Source organism: Mchenga conophoros, linkage group LG13, assembly GCF_057382185.1.
Source record: "Mchenga conophoros isolate Kocher_MC1m ecotype Shallow Benthic linkage group LG13, M_conophoros_male_GT1.1, whole genome shotgun sequence".
Lineage (NCBI taxonomy): Eukaryota > Metazoa > Chordata > Actinopteri > Cichliformes > Cichlidae > Mchenga > Mchenga conophoros.
In genome coordinates, this window is record NC_140538.1 from 19,918,354 (window position 1) to 19,937,457 (window position 19,104).

The window sequence follows — 19,104 nt, forward strand, 5'->3', positions numbered from 1 at the left end:
ATACGGGAAGGGAGGGGGCGCACCATGCGGGGAGGGGGGGGGCGTAATGTTGTAACAAATAATATTTTTAGTAAATAAGCTTTACTTTGCATTTTAATTAACGTGGGATTATTTTTTGTATTTAGGAATAATAGTACCAACTTTTTTTTTCTTTCAACATTTGTGGCACTGGCGTGGCGCCCCCTGATGGACGGCGCCCTTAGCATTTGCCTATACGGCCTATGCCACGGGCCGGTGTTGTGCCAAAAAGTGATTGTCTGCCAAAAACTGATTTCCGGTATTTGCCAAAAAGCGATTGCTCATATTTAAAGTGCTATAAGTAACTTGTTGGGCTATAATATGTTAAACATATGTCAAATGCATCCCTTATGGATGACATAAAGTCATCTTGAGCCACAAACAACATTCGTGTAGCAAGATACAAGCCGCAATCAGTTTTTGGCAGCGACTTTTATATAACCTTTATTTATGCAGTAAAAAAATCTCATTAACATTAAAAATGTATTTTGTAAGAGTAAGTTGCCCAACAGGACAGCAGAAATAGCAGCAAATATTACAATAGTTCTGTAAAAATATTTTAAGTGGGGATAAAGGACCGGATTGGTTATAATGTAAGTACAAGTTGTAAAGATACTTAAAAAACAGATAATTTTTAATTCTTTATGTAACCCCTTTGTATCCCCTGTTCACCGAAGTCTATTTACGAACATACGTAAAGATATTACACATAAAAAATACACAGAAACACTGGAAATCAGTTTTTGGCAGACAATCACTTTTTGGCACAACACCGGCCCTGGTTCCCACTAGTGCTGTCAGCGTTAATTTCGTTGAAATGACGTTAACGCCACAACACGGCAAATCTCCCTTAACGAGCTACCCCTGATCGCCCGTGCGTGGGGCTAGACGGCCAACACGTTAACGAGCTAACTGCGCTAACACACTAGTTCCCACTAGGGTTGCCAACCGTCCCTTAAAAAACGGAATCGTCCCGTATTGAGCTAATAAGGGACGCACTTTGTCCCGTAATACAGTGAGAATCAAAAGTAGTCTATAAATGTTAATGGAATTAACGCTTTGTTGGAAAACATAATTCCCAGCCCCTCTCCTGCTTTGTGACCAATGAGCTGACAGCACACTTATGACAATTTGAGTATGACAATTCAGATTACCGCTTATCTCATTGGTCGAGGAAAGGTCGCTTACGGAGAAAATACCAGAAGACAACAGATGACCACAACAACAAGCATGGTCAACAGGGAAACATACGCCGACACTGCGGTGCAAGTCTCGGACGACGGTACACCTAAAGCTGGGCAGACACTGTGCGATTTTTTCAGTCACGTTATTCAGCTCCTGCTCAAACTGCACGATTGACTCGCAGGGGTTAGAAGTTGGTAGGTCACGATGCAGGTCTCACACTATACGGCCCGATGCTCTGATGCGACCTGAGTGCTCACACTGTGCCTCCATAAAATGAAGGTTATAACAGAAATTCTGTTGCTCTCTCGCTCTCTCTGTCTTTCACTCACACAGACACACCACCACCATCAACTTTGCTAAATTGCTAATGAAAAACACTGATCAGGCAGCTGTGATTAAGCAGCGATGTAAATCCAACTATTTTCACGGTTGTTGTGGTCGTGATAATTTTGTGATGCCACATGGAAAAGGCTCGGATGAGCTTTCCAAAGTTCTACAAGTTGCGCCTCCATCGCTTGTGTCCAGATCATCTTTTTCACCGACGTTTACGTGTTTGCGCGTGAGCAATGTGAGCGGCTGCGGTGACACCCTCACGAGCGATTGATGATCGGGAGCTGGTCGTGAGGTGTTAATCGCTTCTCGTTACCCCACGTATACCATCCAGACTTTCATTATATATATAGTGTTTCACTCAGTATATTCAAGTTGCATTCAATGTATTCAGACTTTCATTCAATGTATTTGAATTTCACTGAATACACCCAGACTTTAATTTCATACTGTGTATTCAAGTTTCTTTCAGTATATTCAAGGTTCAATCAATCAACATATTCAGATTTTTATTCTTTTATATATATATATATATATATATATATATATATATATATATATATATATAAATAATTGCACCATAAAGAGGGAAACACAGATAGATAATAATAATAATAATAATAATAATAATGATAATAATAATAATAATGGATTGCATTTACGTAGCGCTTTTCGAGACCCTCAAAGCGCTTATGTAGATCTCTACAATCTAAGACTTGATAAAAAAATAGAATACATACCTGATATTTACAATGTGAACTGTGCCATCATTAACATGATTTAATGTAGTAATCCATGTAACCTCTTCCTCTTCATTACAGCAAAAAGCATACTGAAACATTAATAGGGAGCTTCATGGGCTTTTTATTTCATTACAGAATATTTGTCTTTCGAGAGCAAAAATGACAAAATATACTTATTCAGACAATACACAATAAATTTAACCTACCTGTAAGATTCCATCGAGGATGAAGAGTTTCATGAAAAAGAAATCACCGTTAACAGGTCCTTGGTCCACATATAGTATAGTTCCTTGGGCCACAGTGGTTTGAAATCTCACAGTTATGTTGTTGAGAGTGCTGAGGTCAATACCTGGAAACTCCAGGTATGAACTCCCAAAATAATGAAGGTAGCTTGAATCTAGGACATAAAAAAGAAAGACAGATCAATTGGGAGGAAAAGGTAAAGGACTGAAGTTTCCTGTAAATTCCACTGAGAATCTCGACTGATCCCTGAAAAGAGAATTCAGCTTTTCATTTGGTTCCTCTACAGGGAGGTTTAGTGCATGGAGTAGGATAAAGAAAAGGCCCTTAACAATTTTAAAGATTCAGAATGTGACACCTGAGCAGGGCAAGTGGTTGCGCCACTTCTACTACGGACTTCCTGTTTTTTCTGCCTATGTTGCTTCACGAATGTAGATGCAATCTTTATCCATCAATTGATCTTGGAAATATGGATGGAATACATTAAAAAGAGATGAGAGGACAGTCAAAAAAAGATGCAAAAAGTGAATAATTACTATTTTGAAAGCAGATGAAAAGACTTTAAGGACTCTTCAAATATTTTCTCTTTCGCTCACTGTACACTCATACTATAAATAGTCTTATTTGCCAAAAAGCTGTGAAGCATGCAAATGGCACTAGATTAGGTGAAAAAGGAGTCTTGGCTGAAATGAACATATTCATACAAGTTTATTACATGCCTCATTTTATAGTGGAATAACTTGGCTTATATCATCCATGAGAATGGGCAATTATGGGGTATTTCAGTAAAAGTTCCACTGCCCGCAAGCTTATTGGGGGTAGTGACGCTGACAACTTTAAAAGACTGACTGAGACTGCAATTGGAGAAAAGCATTAGGGTGCTCATGCTCAATATATTTCTCATTTGAAGGAAATATTGGAATTTGTTGCAGAAAAGTCAAAGCCGAGAGCCTGTTAAAATGAAAGGCGTTACTGGATGCACCTGTCTCATACTCTATTGGCTCTCATCTTAGTTTAAGAAAAATATTATACATATAAAATTTTAAACCAGAGAAATCAGACACTCCTTTAAAGTTGTTGCAATGATTAATCGGGCAGTTGCAAGTGAGACCTTTATCAATATTTGTTAGACGTCAAGTCCTAATAGGCCAGACCTCCTTTGATCTGACAGCTTGCCCCTTAGGACATTTGGCAAACAAGCTAACCTAAATACCTCCATTTTCTTTCAAGAGAAGTATGGCCAATACCCTGAGGAAAAACACACGATAACATAAAGTAGGAATTATAAGGAACAGACCTACTGCGGTGTGTGAATTAATGAGGATAAATGCATGCAGCAACAATGTGGTGCTGTCTACTGCTTCATTCCTGACAATAGGGTTTGCCAATGCTGATGATGGAAAATTACCCCTCAGAGACAAAGCTATTCATTAATTTTAAAGCCTTGTTTAGTCTGATGTAGTCTTTGATGCAGTCTGAGGCTGCTGCCAGGAGGCAGTATCACGCCTCATTAGCAGTTAGCTTCAGTCTTTTCCTTCAAAGGTCTCCTGTTTTTACCACTACCCTACACTCTCATACCAGATGTTTTTTGGGGTTTTTAATGCGAATGCCTCAAGTAACCAGTCATGCTAAATCTAAATAGTATATGTACACAATGCAAACTATCTTATATTTTCTCACTTTCATATCCTGATAATGCACCACTAGGTTTCTCTTTTTAAAAAAAAACAAAAACCCCACAGTTAACATTACTGCTGACCAAGCAGTTTGCCACTTCTGGGAATATTGGTTGATACAAATCTCTGAGATCAGATTTAATTAGGGCCCGTCTTAATACATGACCATAAAGGAGGTTAGAAAATTGGTATGAGTCATATTTAATGTAACATAGAGTGGTGGAGCGCCATGTTGCAGCACAAAGTGTAGGTGGAAGCCAGACAGGTTAAAGCAGGAGATATTCAACTAGAAAAATATATTTGGAGTAAATGTGAACTTAAGATCACTTAATAGGAGGATAGACTCTGGGCGGTGAGAATTAATTGATATAGACTTAATGTCCCATTTATTTAAAAAAGGCAGGATATAAGTCCTGTTTGGTCCCTGATTTATTGGCTAAAGTAATAGACTGACTGATTGAACTTGTCACAGGACAGAGATATAATACTGCTGAGGATCATTCCAGGACCTCTGCAATTTCAGAGCCCTGAGGGAACAAAAAAGGTCATTGTGTACTTGGGAAAACTGGCTGAAAATATCTTATATTCAATATACCTAATAAAAGAAGACTTAACTGAATATATTTACACTGTAGACAATAAATGAATCCTGTAGAGAATAATTCCTAAATATAATGCGTTTTTAAATGTAGTGTCTAATTATATCTGTGTTGTCTGGTTTTAAAAATAACAGATACAATTACACCAATGCACTGCACTGACAGTTACTGTACAGAAGCAGAGGCCATAAACTAGAGTTGAAATGATAAATTCAGACACTGCCTTTTTCATCTTACTGAGCCTTTCCTCCATGAATATTCATAACTCTGCATATCTTGTGAGTGTCAATATGACTCACTGGCAAAGCTGTGTCACTGAATATATCAGAATAGTTATAGGCGTACTTACCATGCACCGTCATCTAAATTACAAACAAACTGAGAAAAAAAAAAACCAACCCAAAAAACAAAACATAAACGCGTGGCACTGAGAACAAATGCATGTGCGTTAAAAGGAAGATTAACAAGTTGACTGCCTCGAGACAGGCACTGCATGTTTGAAGTGATTAACTTTTCACTCATCAAGTTGATTTTGAGGAACTTGAGTAATTTCAGTTTTGCTACATGTGGCAGGAAAAGATAACAGCTTCACCTGTGCTGTAGTGATCACTTCAAGGAAAGTCAACCAAATCGTGGCTTAGCGGCAGTAAGCCTCCCTCCACCAGCAGTGTCCTTTCTAGATTCTCATCAGTTCTCACACTGTAGAGAATAAATACTGTGGAGCTCATCATTGCATGTGGAGCGAGAGGGGGAAAAACATATAAATAAATAAATAAAACCCTGAAGACAATCACCTCATTCTGGGAGGTTTATTCATTTTTTGTTGCTAGTACTGCTTTGAAACTGAACTAAATCAAAATAAAGATGAATATATTTATCTACTGGCAATATTAATAGGTTGTTTAATTTACCGGAAATTCACTATCCACTCTATATTTAAATTCCCATTGATTTCACATATTTGAGAGGTTTGGGGAGTAGCTTTAAGTTTAAAGGAGCACTGTCTGAGTCTATTTCAAGCATCACCAAGGGCACTGCATGTGTTTAGATGGTGACCTAGTTAGATAAACTCGTGAGTTTCTGGGTCCCCTTACTTTAAAACTTATTTACCTTCATTATGCACGTATCGCATGTAAAAGAGGTGGTCGGGTTGGTTTTTTCTCCACCGCTGATTGGTGTTTACATTTAACCCCTTCCAAACTAACGCACGGGACGAGGGCTGGATCAGGTGCGGCAGGGAGGACTCCATTATGTTTGGCCCACAGTGATTTTCAGAGTGCCGCACCGAATTGGTTCAAGCTTGTCTGTGTTCAATAGGTGTGTTTTACAGTTCTGTGAACAGTTTCAAAGGGAGACAGACCTCATCTGTCACAGAGTGACAATCTGCCCAGTGTTCCGAATTCCTCCCCTCACATAGATGACTGAATCCAATACCAACAATATATATCACATTGTGTTCTGTGTTGATCATTTGAGTGTTAAAGGATATAGCCCGAAATAATGATTGGACTTGTTACTCTTTGAAATGACTGTTCTCAAATAAAAATAGAAAGGGTACTTCAGTGGCAAATGCGGAACTAGATTTCAGCAGGATTTATTTTTCCACCACAGCTGCACAAAGTATAACAAGCTCTAAATCAAACCAAATATATCATCGCCTGCTATGTTCCAAAGACTCTAAAAATCACATTTGGAGTGCCAGCTTAGTGGGAGTCTCCCTGCATTGGAAACTGGCAAAGCTTGTGTTTGGTAGGAAGGACAAGGGAAGGATAGATTTGTAATTTGTCAGAAAACCAACCATCAGTACAAATTAATTGCTGTAATGGTTTATCATTTTAAATAATTTAATGTCACTTTTCAAAAGACATAACGTTAATGGAAGTAATAGCATAGTAATGGGAGCTATGACTCGATTGAGAAGTGCTAATTTAAGTTGATACACTGCCATATTTGAGTAGAACTGCCATTAAGATTCCATGCATAATATCTGAGTCTGTGCATTGAGCTCTAAATATAAAATAATACAATAAAACTCACGATCATATGGAGTTGAGGTTCTTTTTATGAAAAGAGCCACAAGAAAAGTACGTAGAACCAAAAATAAATAAATAAATAAAAATCCTACCATTAGGACCAAAAAGTCAGAAGATTAGAAACCAATTTGAACAGAAGCAAAAAAGGAAACTCTAAATGTTTACAGCCTTTCAAGTTGTTCGTTTGACTTTCACAAACAACTAAACTGCATTTGAAGATTATTAGGATACTGCAGCATCCATCTTCATCCATCAGAGCCCAGAGGAGTACTCAGATATTTTACTTTTATTTAAAAAGCAATACGGCAGTGTCAAATTACTTCACTATAAGTAAGGCCTGCAGATAAGATCACATGTAAAAATAAGAAATGAATTAAATGTTCAGCAGCTCCTTCCACTCTACTGAGATAATACGTTTCTACATTGAATCACTTTATTATATACTCACCGGTCACTTTCTTAGCTAGATCTGTTCAACTGCTTGTTAACACAAATAACTAACCAACCAACCATATGGCAGCGCTCAGTGCATTTAGGCATGTATATATGTATAGACGACCTGCTGACGACCCTATTCTGACTGAGCATCAGAATAGGGAAGAAAGGCAATTTTAGTTAAGTCAAATGTGACATGATTATTGATGCCAGATGGGCTTGTATAAGTCAGAAACTGCTGATCTACTGGGATGTTTCTGCCCAATCATCCCTAGGATTTACAGAAAATGGTCCGAAAAAGAAAACACATCCAGTGAGGAATAGTTCTGTATGTGAAAATGACTTGTTGATGCCAGAGGTCAAAGAAAAATGAATAGAAAGATTGCTTCAAGCTGATAGGAAGGTGACAGTAACTCAACCACGGTATGCAGAAAAACATCTCTGAATGCACCTCAACACCTCAAACCTTGAAACAGCAATAGACCACAATGGGTGCTACTCCTGACAGCAAAAAACAGGAAACTGAGGCTGTTATTCCCACTGGCATTGTCCAATTGGACAACAGAAGATTGGAAAAATGTTGCATGGTTTGATAAGTCTCGATTTGGGCTGTGACATTCGGATGGTAGAGTCAGAATTTGCTGTAAACAACATGAAAAAATTTATCCATCCGGTCCTCAACGGTTCAGGCTGGTAGTGTTGTAGTGTAATTTTCACCCCCTTAATACCAACTGAACATTTTTTAAATTTCTCAGACTATCCGAGTATATTCCAGACCATGTCCATCCCTTTCCGATCATAAGTGTGCACATCTGGTATCTTGAAGATGATATTGAGTTCACTGTGCTCAAATGGCCTCGGCAGTCACCAGATCTCAATCCAACAAAGCATCTTTGGGATGTGGTAGATTCACATCAAGGATGAGTAGTTGACAAATCTGCAGCAACTGTGTTATGCTATCATGTGAATATGGAGCAAAATCTCTAAGGAAGGTTTCCAGCACTTTGTTGAAGCCGTGAAGAATGAAGGCAATTCTGAAGGCAGTACCTAATGAAGTGGCTGGTGAGTGTATATGTTAAGAGGTTAAGACTGTTCTGCAGTTTCCACTCACTTGAGTCAGGGTCACATGACAAATGAGAGGGGTTGCGATACAGTTAATGGGACAGGAAAGAAGAAAATGCAGCTTTTTTTTTCCTTTTAAATGAATAACAGAATTATACATTTCAGTTTTTAGACTTTCATGTTGTATCCTTAAGGATGAATTTACATGCAGCTATGTGAGGGAAGTATCAACAACTCCTACTATCTAAAACGCATAAGAAACCACTGGCTTGCTCCTTAGCGATGCATTTTTCATAAACTTACTGTGTCTTATGTTTATGTAAAATCTTTATCTGAAAAGTAGCTTGTAATTAGAGCTGTCATATAAATGTAGCAGACTGGAAAACACTTCTCTCTGACATGAGGAGGAGTATTATAAATTCTACATCTTCACTGACTCCCGCCGCCGCATGTCCTCACATGAATGCACAGAGCCGTCCATACCTGTGGACCCCTCAGCTGCTGGTGCCGGGAAGAGTGTCGGCATCGGCACTCTGGGTGTGGAGCCGCGAGTGATGTTCTCGACTGCAGTCGCCAAGGGAACAGGATCCATAACAGGAGGCAGGCAGCTGACCTTGTTGATGCCATCTACACAGGAAAATGCTTCTGGACATGGATTCAGCAGGCAATCATCATAGTTGTGCTCACAGTTACTCCCCTGTGTATGTGGAGATGTGGAGATACTAAGTGGAATGTAATGTTTACAGCTTAAATAATAAAAGACAGTGCTATTATGTAATAAAAACAAGACGGTTTAAACTAAAAACAAATGCTAGTAATAAACCAACAAAGTCAGGTTATTTTATAGGATTCAAGTTGCCCATACAGTGTAGCAGTTACAAAATACATGAAGTGGTGCATTTTTAAAAAGCATTCACTTTTCCTGCATTGAAAATGCAGAGAAAAATGATTAGAGCATAAACAATAAAGAAATCTAAGTGGTAAAAGGATTCAAGAGCTGAAGGTGCAGGATGGTAGCTTTTTAATGGGGGAAAAAAAGAGAAACACCACAACGTATAGAAAGGATAAGGTGGAGAGGCTCACCACAAATCCAGGACGACAGAAACAGGTGTAGCCATAGCCTGGATCATTCTGAATGCATATCCCCTGGTTGCAGGGCTGTGGAAGGCACTCATTAATGTCATCCTCACAGTGAAGGCCTGTCCAACCTGCCAAGAACAAAAGCCCACAGAGTGCCGTGGTGAGCCCAGGCTCTCCCACTTCCACCCTCTGAAGTGAATATCAATCAGATTCTCTTACATTGATTTGCTTCTTTTTGGGTTCACACACATACATAGACAAGAAAAGGCTTTCACTAAAGAGTAAGATGCCACATACATTTTAATGAGCCAAGGCAGTATCGTCTTTTTATCACTGTCTTTTTCAGTACTGTATGACTACAAATTTCTCCCTGGAGAAAAAGGAGATGACTTTTGAATGGCTTTGAGGTACAGAAACTATGTAGGCAGTAGGGTAACCTTAAGTGGCAGTTTGTGCAGTCTCTTTTAATCAAATATGTGCATTTTAGAAGTATTAAGGTAGTTTTCATGTAGTAAACTGGACTCTAGCACCTATCAGAAAAAAAGGCTTTTAGCTTTTAGTTCACTTTAAAACATGACGTCTTATTTAAGGCTGTAGTTTAGTAATCTTGCTCATGAGCTACAAAGGTTGCCTGCAAAAGGTCTTACAAAAGGAAAAAAAAAATGCTTTGGTTGCCTCATTTTAAAAAAAAAGATTTGAGAAATTCACAGGATATCTGAGTGACTCACCTGGCCTGCAGTGGCAGATGTAGCTATTAATAAGATCTTGGCAAACTGCTCCGTTGTGGCAGGGAGCTGAGCAACATTCGTTAACATCCACTTCACAGAAATCCCCCGTGAAACCTGGTGGACAGCTAAGAAAACATCATACTTTAAAACCTGTGAGGCTGTCTCACAGTGCTGTCACTTCCTGCTTGTGGGTTTGACACGCTGTATCCTAGAACTGCTTTTGTTATTACTTATCAAACTTTTTCAAAATTTTACAGTTTTGAACAGAAAAATACAACTTTGTGCATTTCAGTGAAACAGAAATAAACCAAACTACTATTGTACTCATCATAGTAATAACCAAAGCCCTATATAGAACGAATCACCCCATTTCCAGCATATTAGACGGCCCATTATGCTGGAAATGAGCATAATAGGGCTGCTTTAAGAAGCACACTCCTGACTGCCAAAGATGCTGTTTATAGTTAGATGAAATCAACCCGGACTTTCCACAAGTATTCATTAATTTCTTATATAAACCCAGAAGCTCACTGTGACAGAGGAGACCCTTTGCCAGCACCGAGATGTTGATTAATAACAATTTATTCCACAATAATAAAAGGGAAACAGTAAAAAAGAATGACAATATTTCGCACTAGAAGTCTGCAACACACTCACATCCTGATACAGCTGGTTTTAGCTAAGTGGGTCTGTTTAGGGAGTTTTAGCAAATCTAATGTTTGTCAGCATTTGGTGGCCCCCGAGCAGTCGGGGGGCCCAAAAACAGATGAGTGAGATTTCTGCTCACAAGCTGCTTATATAACAGAATTACAGGGGCAAAACAGGAGGAAAAAAGATTCACGATGTACCCCTTGATCGGGATCTCCACCAAAATGTAATAGGTTGTTCATTTGGTCCTCAAAATTGCTTCACTGCACCACTCCTAAAACTCCACCATAACCACTGTGTGTAATGGCTGCACATCATAGTATTTGTTTAGATTCATTGATCTGATATGTCAGTCTCTGGTGATAATAATAATAAAATAATCCCCTCTCCCATGGAAACAAGTTAGAGTGAATGTCAGTTGTGAGGAAGTGTACGAAGTGGACAGGCTTGTATGATGTCAGCCAAGTAATCCCGCTACAAAAACATAACCTTGGTCGAGGTAAGCTTGGTTCCTAAAGAATCCAAAACACTCGCTGCAGTGCATAACATCCACAGATACTCAAAGTGAAAATATGAAGGTGTGGTAGTTGTTTGACTTGGCTAATTACACAGGATAAGCTACACCTCAAGCAAAGACGGGTAACATTCAATTCTGCGGCTGTCATCTCTACTTGCTTTAAGATTTGTACAAGAGCAGTCATTTTCCAGATGAACAATGAGCTAGATCGTGCATCAAAGCTACCCCGGGCCAAGGAAGGCCAAGGTCTGCTGACTCGCATGGATTCCCAATTCACAGTCGCCACACCTCAAACCCACTCAACATCTCTGGGAAAAAATTTGATAACAGAAAATGTTATGCATCCACTGAAAACTGTTTCAGTGGATGCTAACAAGTGTATGTTGTGTTTACGAGGCTCTTCTGTTACAAACTGCTGTCTATAAAGCCCAGTCCATGTAATCATGTAACAGTAGAAAATGGGCAAACGGTTTAATGCGTGACCTCTTGGATGACCATCATTACAGAGAGAATGGAGTGGTTTTGAAGCCCATTTCCTGAGCAGGTGAACAAGTGATGCTTACCACTTTGCACATAGCATGCAAATATAACAACCCTCTGTAATAGAGGTACTTTGGACAAAAAAATATTGCATGACTGATTTAATATTTAAGCCCATCATTCAGTGTATTAGCCTAATCAAGGCCTTTGTATTCAAGTGGAAACCCCCACCCCAACCCTAGATAAAAACAAAATACGCTTGGAAATGCACTAACAACTGTAGCAAATCCACATGCTAACTTTGGAAGTGACAATTATACAACTAAAAGTCGCAGATAGAGTTACTTTTGTGGCTGATTTTATTGAATATTTGCAGGGGTTTCCCTTTCAGACGAACACTTTTTGTTTCTAATACTTTTGTGATATAGTAAGTTTTAACTCATTTTAAATGCCGTGGGGAGGTGTTCTCAGAAATACACCTGTGGATGGCTTAAAGCTGTGAATGTGGTGGTAAAACATTGGAGCTTTAAGCTCTAAATCCTATGACTTTCCAAAACATTGACTGTGGAAGACTCAAATTAACTTGCTCAGGTGGGCAAATTAGCATTAGTACGCAACAGCAAAACTGCTTAGATTGGAGTGTAATGTTCTGCAGGTGAAATTAGCGGATCAAAAAAACCCGACCCAAGAAGTCATCTGCAAACCAAAATCTTACTATGTAGGCAAATTTTTCATGTTTCTCTTCTGAAGCAGTCTGGCAATTCAGATCAATGAGGGGCAGCCGCAATAGAATCATTCTATTTTTGATGTCCATCCCTGGCAATTATCCACTGCTTCTGACACCATTGCCTCTTGACACTCCAGAGAAATTTACACTCCTAATGACGAGCACCACAGTCAAATCAGACACAAAACAAGACACTCTTATTGCCGGCATTAAATTTAGTGCAATTTGCAGTAAACTGCATGCCATAAACTTTAATGAATCATGTTTGTGTGAGTCTTTTAAATACTTTCCTTCCAAATTGTTGTGGAGCTCTTACAAATATTGTCACAGCATCTGTTGAGTAAATCCCGACACGAGCTTTTTAACACCAAAAGAAGGCCTTGGCTGGAACAGACAATTATTAAATCTGGTTCATGAAATGTTTTTTTTAAACAGACAGCTCTGACCTGCATAAGCCTACGGTTATTGAAATGCAAAATACTTTCATGTGGTAATTGTTTAAGGTGGTGAAATGCACAGGATAAGCTACACCTTGAGCAAAGAGAGGTACAGTCCTTTTCGCAGATGCCTTTCCTACCAGTTTAAGGTCAGATGGCGATGCATCAGAGTTTCTCATTTCTTTGACTTTAATATTTACCCGCAGCTTCACACAACATTCAGGAAAAAAGACGCTGCACACATTAACACATTTATGTCATTAACACATGGATTTGGCTAGGAATAATATTTCATGTTATTCTGCACACCCACAGGTCAGCTGTACAGTTCTATACAGCAGACGTGTTCGTAATAAAGCAGCCTGGCTCTGCATAAGTAGAAGTGGGTGTACAGACAAACTTTGCCCTTAGTGTGCACATTTATCTGTGAATGCACGATATGCATTGCCTCCTTGCAACATATATGCAAATAAACCTTAAATGAAGGGAGCGTCGTAAAAACTGCTGCGGTGAGGCATTTTGCAGTTCAGCACCTCAATATAACGCTCAGAAAGTGCGGCAACATATGTGGAGTTGTGGTTGTCATTGTCACATAAATCATGACAGCGAGCATATAGCAGCACATCAGCGAAAGGTTAGACAATGTAATTAACTGCGAGGCATTCAGGGAGCGGCTGTGTCAAATCGGCACACTCTTACTACATACACCTTGTATTCAGATACACTTCATCACTCCAGGGATGACATGCCTGCAATTAAAAAGTAATGATTCATTTTCTACCGCTGCACTGTGAGGCAGAACAGATGTAATGCAGCGCTATTATTCTGAGACAAGATACTTTTAATTTTTTTTTATTTTTTCACAGATCAGCAAAATCTTGATGCTGATGTATACAGTCAGAAATGTAATTTAATATTTTGAGATATTTAACCTGCCCACTGTCCATGAGCGGTTCAATAAGCTCCATTCCCTTAAGCTTTCTGGTGCGCTAGTTAGCCAGAGACACTAATGATTGAAGGTAACATTAGAGTATGTAAACACACAGTCCAATACTCCTTTCAGTAGCGCCACACACAAATCATCAGAGAAATTCAAAGCTCGCCAGGGCTGTCACGCTTTGATATGGTTGTATAGCTATAATAAGGTCAAGTGCAATTCACTCGAGGGGGTTAGCAAATGGTCGATTACAATCTGGGTACGGTGGTTTTAGATGTCAGTTTAAAAGCAATGCATGTGAAACATTCAGTTGGGTAAAGCTGCTGCACATTCAACTTTCAATAACTCCATCCAAGGACGACCTTTCAACGTCATTTTATCAAACACTTCAAAATAAATAAATAAATAAATAAATAAATAGTGACCAAGCTCACCTGCATGTAAAGTTTGATCCTTCACCATCACTGCAGGTGGCTCCGTTAAAACACAACGAGACATTAAAAGTAGCGCCTTCGCAAACATCTATATCCTCCTCGCAGGTTTTCCCCGTGTAGCCGACCTGACAGAAGCACGCATATTTATCGATGAGATCGACACACGAGCCTCCATTCAGACAGGGACTGCTGGCACATTCCTGTCAATGAGAAAATACCAAAGATTCACATGAACGAGACACTGTGGCAGGAAGAGCTTTTTAAAAAGATGCAACCATAAAATACATGTTTGTCGATGTAAAGCTCATAAGGGGTGATTAAATAATGAAAAAAAAACCCTTTTGATTAAGAATGAATTGTTAGTAGTTAAAATGCAGATGATCAGATTATTGATTCAGCAGAGACCTTGGTAGCAACTCAATGTTTTATCGCTACGGTCCGGCACAAAGCTGTGGTTTAGATCAATTAGGCATTAGACTAAGCAATTCCTTCTTATCGGGTATTTGCACAATGCTTACATGATCGCGGTAGTTCAATTCACTTATCTTGTAGGAATGTCAATAAAGTTAAAGATACCGAAGGCCACACCACATCAGAGCTTACAATATTCTCCTGACATGTCGCTACAACGCACAGCTGCTTTATTAATTACACTCAACTCACATCGACGTTCGTTTCACATCTGCTGCCGGTCCATCCAGATTCACAAAGACAGGTGTATGAATATATTCCATCGTCACAGCTGAGAGAGCCACAACAGACAGGGTCAGAATTGATTCATCAAAATTATACTAGCGTGCAAAGTGAACTAAAAAGTAGGGCTGGGCGATATGACCCAAAATTCATATCTCGATATTTTTTAGCTGCATGGCGATATAAGATATATATCTCAAATTTTTTTTTTAAAAAGCCATAAGTTAAGAACAAAAAGAGAGTTCTTAGTCACACTGTGTCCCAGATGTCACACGGGCATTTTCTTTACATACAGCGTAGATGTACATGAAGAAATTACTCATAAATAAATTATCAGCATTTATTAAATAATCATGGTCCATAAATAAAAGAAAACAATGTTGTTTTTGTGCATAACAAAAAGCTCACAATTGTGCAGTCAAAATGTAAACTAATAGAAGCTGAGCATAATAACAAAGAGACAGATTTCACAGCTGCACCACGTCTCTGAACAGGTGCCATTTGTGGTCCTTATACACACACAGTACGGTAATATTACGTTGAAGCACAGTACGTATCACTCCGCGAGGCGGCTCCATCAAGCCGTGCAGCTCCGTAGCTTAGCAAAGTCATATTAAAACATTTTTTGACAGATTGCTGAGCGCTGTGCACCACATAAAATCGGTTCGCGGTCAGTAAGCACAACCAGAATTCATACATAAGGCGCACTGTCGAGTTTTGAGAAAATGAAAGGATTTTAGGCCGTGCAGCCCCTCCGGGCTGCATGTCGTTAGCGCGGTTAGCTCGCTAACACGTTGACGCCGTCCAGCCCCACGCACGGGGCGATCCGCGGTAACTCGCTAACGGAGATTTTCCACTTTCATCTTGTCATTGCCTGCAGGTGAAGCTATGGGGGAGGCGGAGTTGTGTTCAGTGAAGGAGAGGCGAGGCCGAGTAACGTTTCGTAGAGACAAAAGTGGACGAAAGAGAGGCAAACCTGCGGCTCCACAAGTATAATTATAACGTAACATAGGCTATATCGATATAAACGATATTGCCACATCTTATATCTCGTATGAAAATATATCGATATTTTTAAAAAAACTCGATATATCGCCCAGCCCTACTAAAAAGCATTTATTTGTGGAAGTCTTTTGCAGTATAGTCCATACAGAATCCTTAGAGACGGATGTAATCTTTCTATATGAATTAGTAATTCACCTTCAAAAGAATTAATGACTATAATTTAGACACCACTGAGACAACCTGTAAGTGCATTACATTAGCTCTTTACAACATGCGACATATGTCTCCACTCACTGTGCTGGCAAGAGGCGTAATTATAAATAATTCCATGCTACTGCTGCACAATTTGCTGTGTTTCTGTTTTAAATGATGGAGAGAAAATATGTACCTTCCATGAAGGCAAGGCGTTGACATGCATTCATCAATGTTGGCCTCACAGCGGAGCCCTGTGAAGCCACCCGCACACAAGCAGTTGTATCGATTAGGCGCATCAATACATTTTCCACTATTCTGGCATGGGTTTGGAACACACTCATCAACGTCAACTTCACAACGTGGCCCTAAGAAATGAAATATATGTTAGTCAGAATTGTTTTATTAGAAAAACTTATTTTTTAGTTCTTCAGTACTCCAAAAGTTAGACACACACACACACACACACACACACACAGAAGCACAATATGCGTCTTTTTTAAAATTGGAAAAGTAAGTTTGATTTTGTCAAGTACTCATGTAATATATCAAATCCTCTGCTGTTTGCCATGTGCTTCTATGGCAGAGAGAGAGTTTATCTACGATATATACAAAAACTTGTCAGGAACAGCTCACCGTTTGCCATTTCAAACTAAAAAAAACGCCATCTTTATACTTTAATGGCAACCGCTGCATTATATTGTCTTTTCAAACTATGTATCCCTTACTGACTATGGTTACCACAACGGACGTATAATTTTAACCTGTCAAACTAAACCTGTTTTAAGTTATTTCCAGATACATCATATAGTATAGATGACATACATGCAAAAGCTCTCCTCACCTTTGTTTTTTGATGAGCATTTACAAGAATAATGGCCGAACACTTCATGTCAAAGTATCAAATACTTGTGGTAATTATGATCTGTCAAGACATATTGCCTTAAGCATTAGTTGGCTGGTCAGAGAGAAAGCTTTAGAGAATAGCAGTGCTGTGAAAACGATTGTCTGAGTTGATGAGTAATTTCTTCTTTGACCAGTAATCATTTATTTTCAAATTTCTGCAAAATCTGTCAACAAACTTATGGAAAAGTTAAGTAGCATAAGGAAATTTGCAGTTAATGGACTAAAGCCTTGAAGATGCAAAAATTTCCTAGCAGTGTGATCTTACTGTCCAGATAAAGCTGCCTCACCAGCATGTTTTTTCTCTCTGATCTGTTTGGTAAACTTTGATGCACTGTGATCACAGGCTGGCAGGAATGGTAAACATGGGTGTGCTGTTTACATTGCATAAGGATTTCTGGGTTGTTTTTTTTCCTTTTTAATGATGTTATGTCTTGCTTCCATATTATTCTTTAATATGCAACTTGAAAGTTGTAATGCTTGCTCTGAAACACTCAATTCAAAGTGGTTTTAACTTCTTCGTGACCGTGCATTAATAGCACTGGCTCAAAGCACGGAGCAGAAATATGGCTATTTGCTGAAGTTGTTTAAGTTTTAAACCTCTACGTTCGATAAAATATCATTTGAACTCTGAGGGGATATTGGATTTTAGATGATAGGGCTTATGGGACTAATAAAACTGTTTGCTATATGAAGTGTGTAAAAATGAAAAAAATATAACTTCAGATCTAAAACAAGAAGGAAAACAACACATAACTGACAATAAAGACAGGGTCCGATTGTACTTTGTGAAAGTAAAGATTTAGGCATTCGATTGTTAAATAACTAAAGTTCAAAACAAGAGCTGAAACAACTACTTTATTATTCTTTTCCTGATACACAGATAAAGAATCTTCAGCATCTTTGTAAAAACATGAAATTAAACAGTGTCTTTTAGTCTCTCGATCAGATCAAAGAAGCAATCTCAAGTCATTAACCCGAGGTTGACACATAAACACAGCACATAAACAGAAAAGACCACTTTTCATAGTAACCTTAATCTCAACACTTATTTAAACTCACTGGCCACTTTATTAGGTACACAATGGTAGTAAAAGGTTGGGTCACTCTTTCTGTCTTCAAAACTGCCTTACGGAGATTCAACAAGGTGTTGGAAACTTTCGTCACAGATTTTGAGCCATATTGACACGATAGCATCACACGGTTGCATCATCATCATCTCAAGGCCATCCTGCGCTCAATTCTGACATCAAGATAACATTCTTCACTCATAGCACTGAAACTCATGGGTTAGTTTCATATTTTTGGACTATTCTCTGTAAATCCTAAAAATAGTTCAGTGGGAAAATTCCAGTAGATCAGCACTTTATGAAATACTCAAACAAACCTGTCTGATACACATCAACAACCATACCACATTCAAAGTTAAACAAATTTTTCGCCATTGTGTTGCTTGCATTAAACTTCAGCAGGTCATTTTGATCTTACCGCTTATCTGGAGGGAACATTGAGGTGTTTCTAGAAGAGCAAAGAGAAATAATCCCTAAAGCTAGTCCTGGCTCTGCCCTGGAGCCTCCTCCTGGTACAACATGCCCCAAACACCGAGAAGGCATCCCTGAGGTATCCTAGTCAGCTGCTTAAACCACTTCAACTGGTTTCTTTCAATGTGGAGGAGCAGTGGTTCTGCTCGGTCCCTCTCGAATGGCCGAGCTCCTTATCCTATATCTAAGGGAAAGCCTAGCCACCCTTCGAAGGAAACTTATTTCCGCTGCTTGGATCTCTGACCTGTGTACTGACTGGTAAATCAATAGCTTCACTTTTAGCTCAGCTCTCTCTTCACCACAACAGATCAGTACAGCATCTGCATCACTGCAGATATTGTCTCAGTCCATCTGTCAATCTCATGCTCCACTCTCCCCTCAATCGTGAACAAGACCTCAACATACTGTACTTAAACTCCTCCACCTGGGATAGTACTGTAACGCCTACCAGACCCAGAATT

At 39.1% G+C, this 19,104-nt stretch overlaps 1 protein-coding gene across 1 annotated transcript in view; it reads right to left on the reverse strand.

Moving 5' to 3' along the window:
* The window catches only part of eys (EGF-like photoreceptor maintenance factor), a 178,593-nt gene that overhangs the window by 79,897 nt on the left and 79,592 nt on the right, over positions 1 to 19,104 (reverse strand). The window contains exons 28-35 of the mRNA XM_085297088.1: positions 16,396 to 16,567; positions 14,973 to 15,051; positions 14,310 to 14,509; positions 10,130 to 10,254; positions 9,405 to 9,529; positions 8,805 to 9,018; positions 2,483 to 2,673; positions 2,274 to 2,365 (exon numbers count right to left, since the gene is read on the reverse strand). Coding sequence (XP_085153214.1) covers positions 2,274 to 2,365; positions 2,483 to 2,673; positions 8,805 to 9,018; positions 9,405 to 9,529; positions 10,130 to 10,254; positions 14,310 to 14,509; positions 14,973 to 15,051; positions 16,396 to 16,567 — 1,198 coding nt within the window. The remainder of the gene's footprint in view (positions 1 to 2,273; positions 2,366 to 2,482; positions 2,674 to 8,804; positions 9,019 to 9,404; positions 9,530 to 10,129; positions 10,255 to 14,309; positions 14,510 to 14,972; positions 15,052 to 16,395; positions 16,568 to 19,104) is intronic.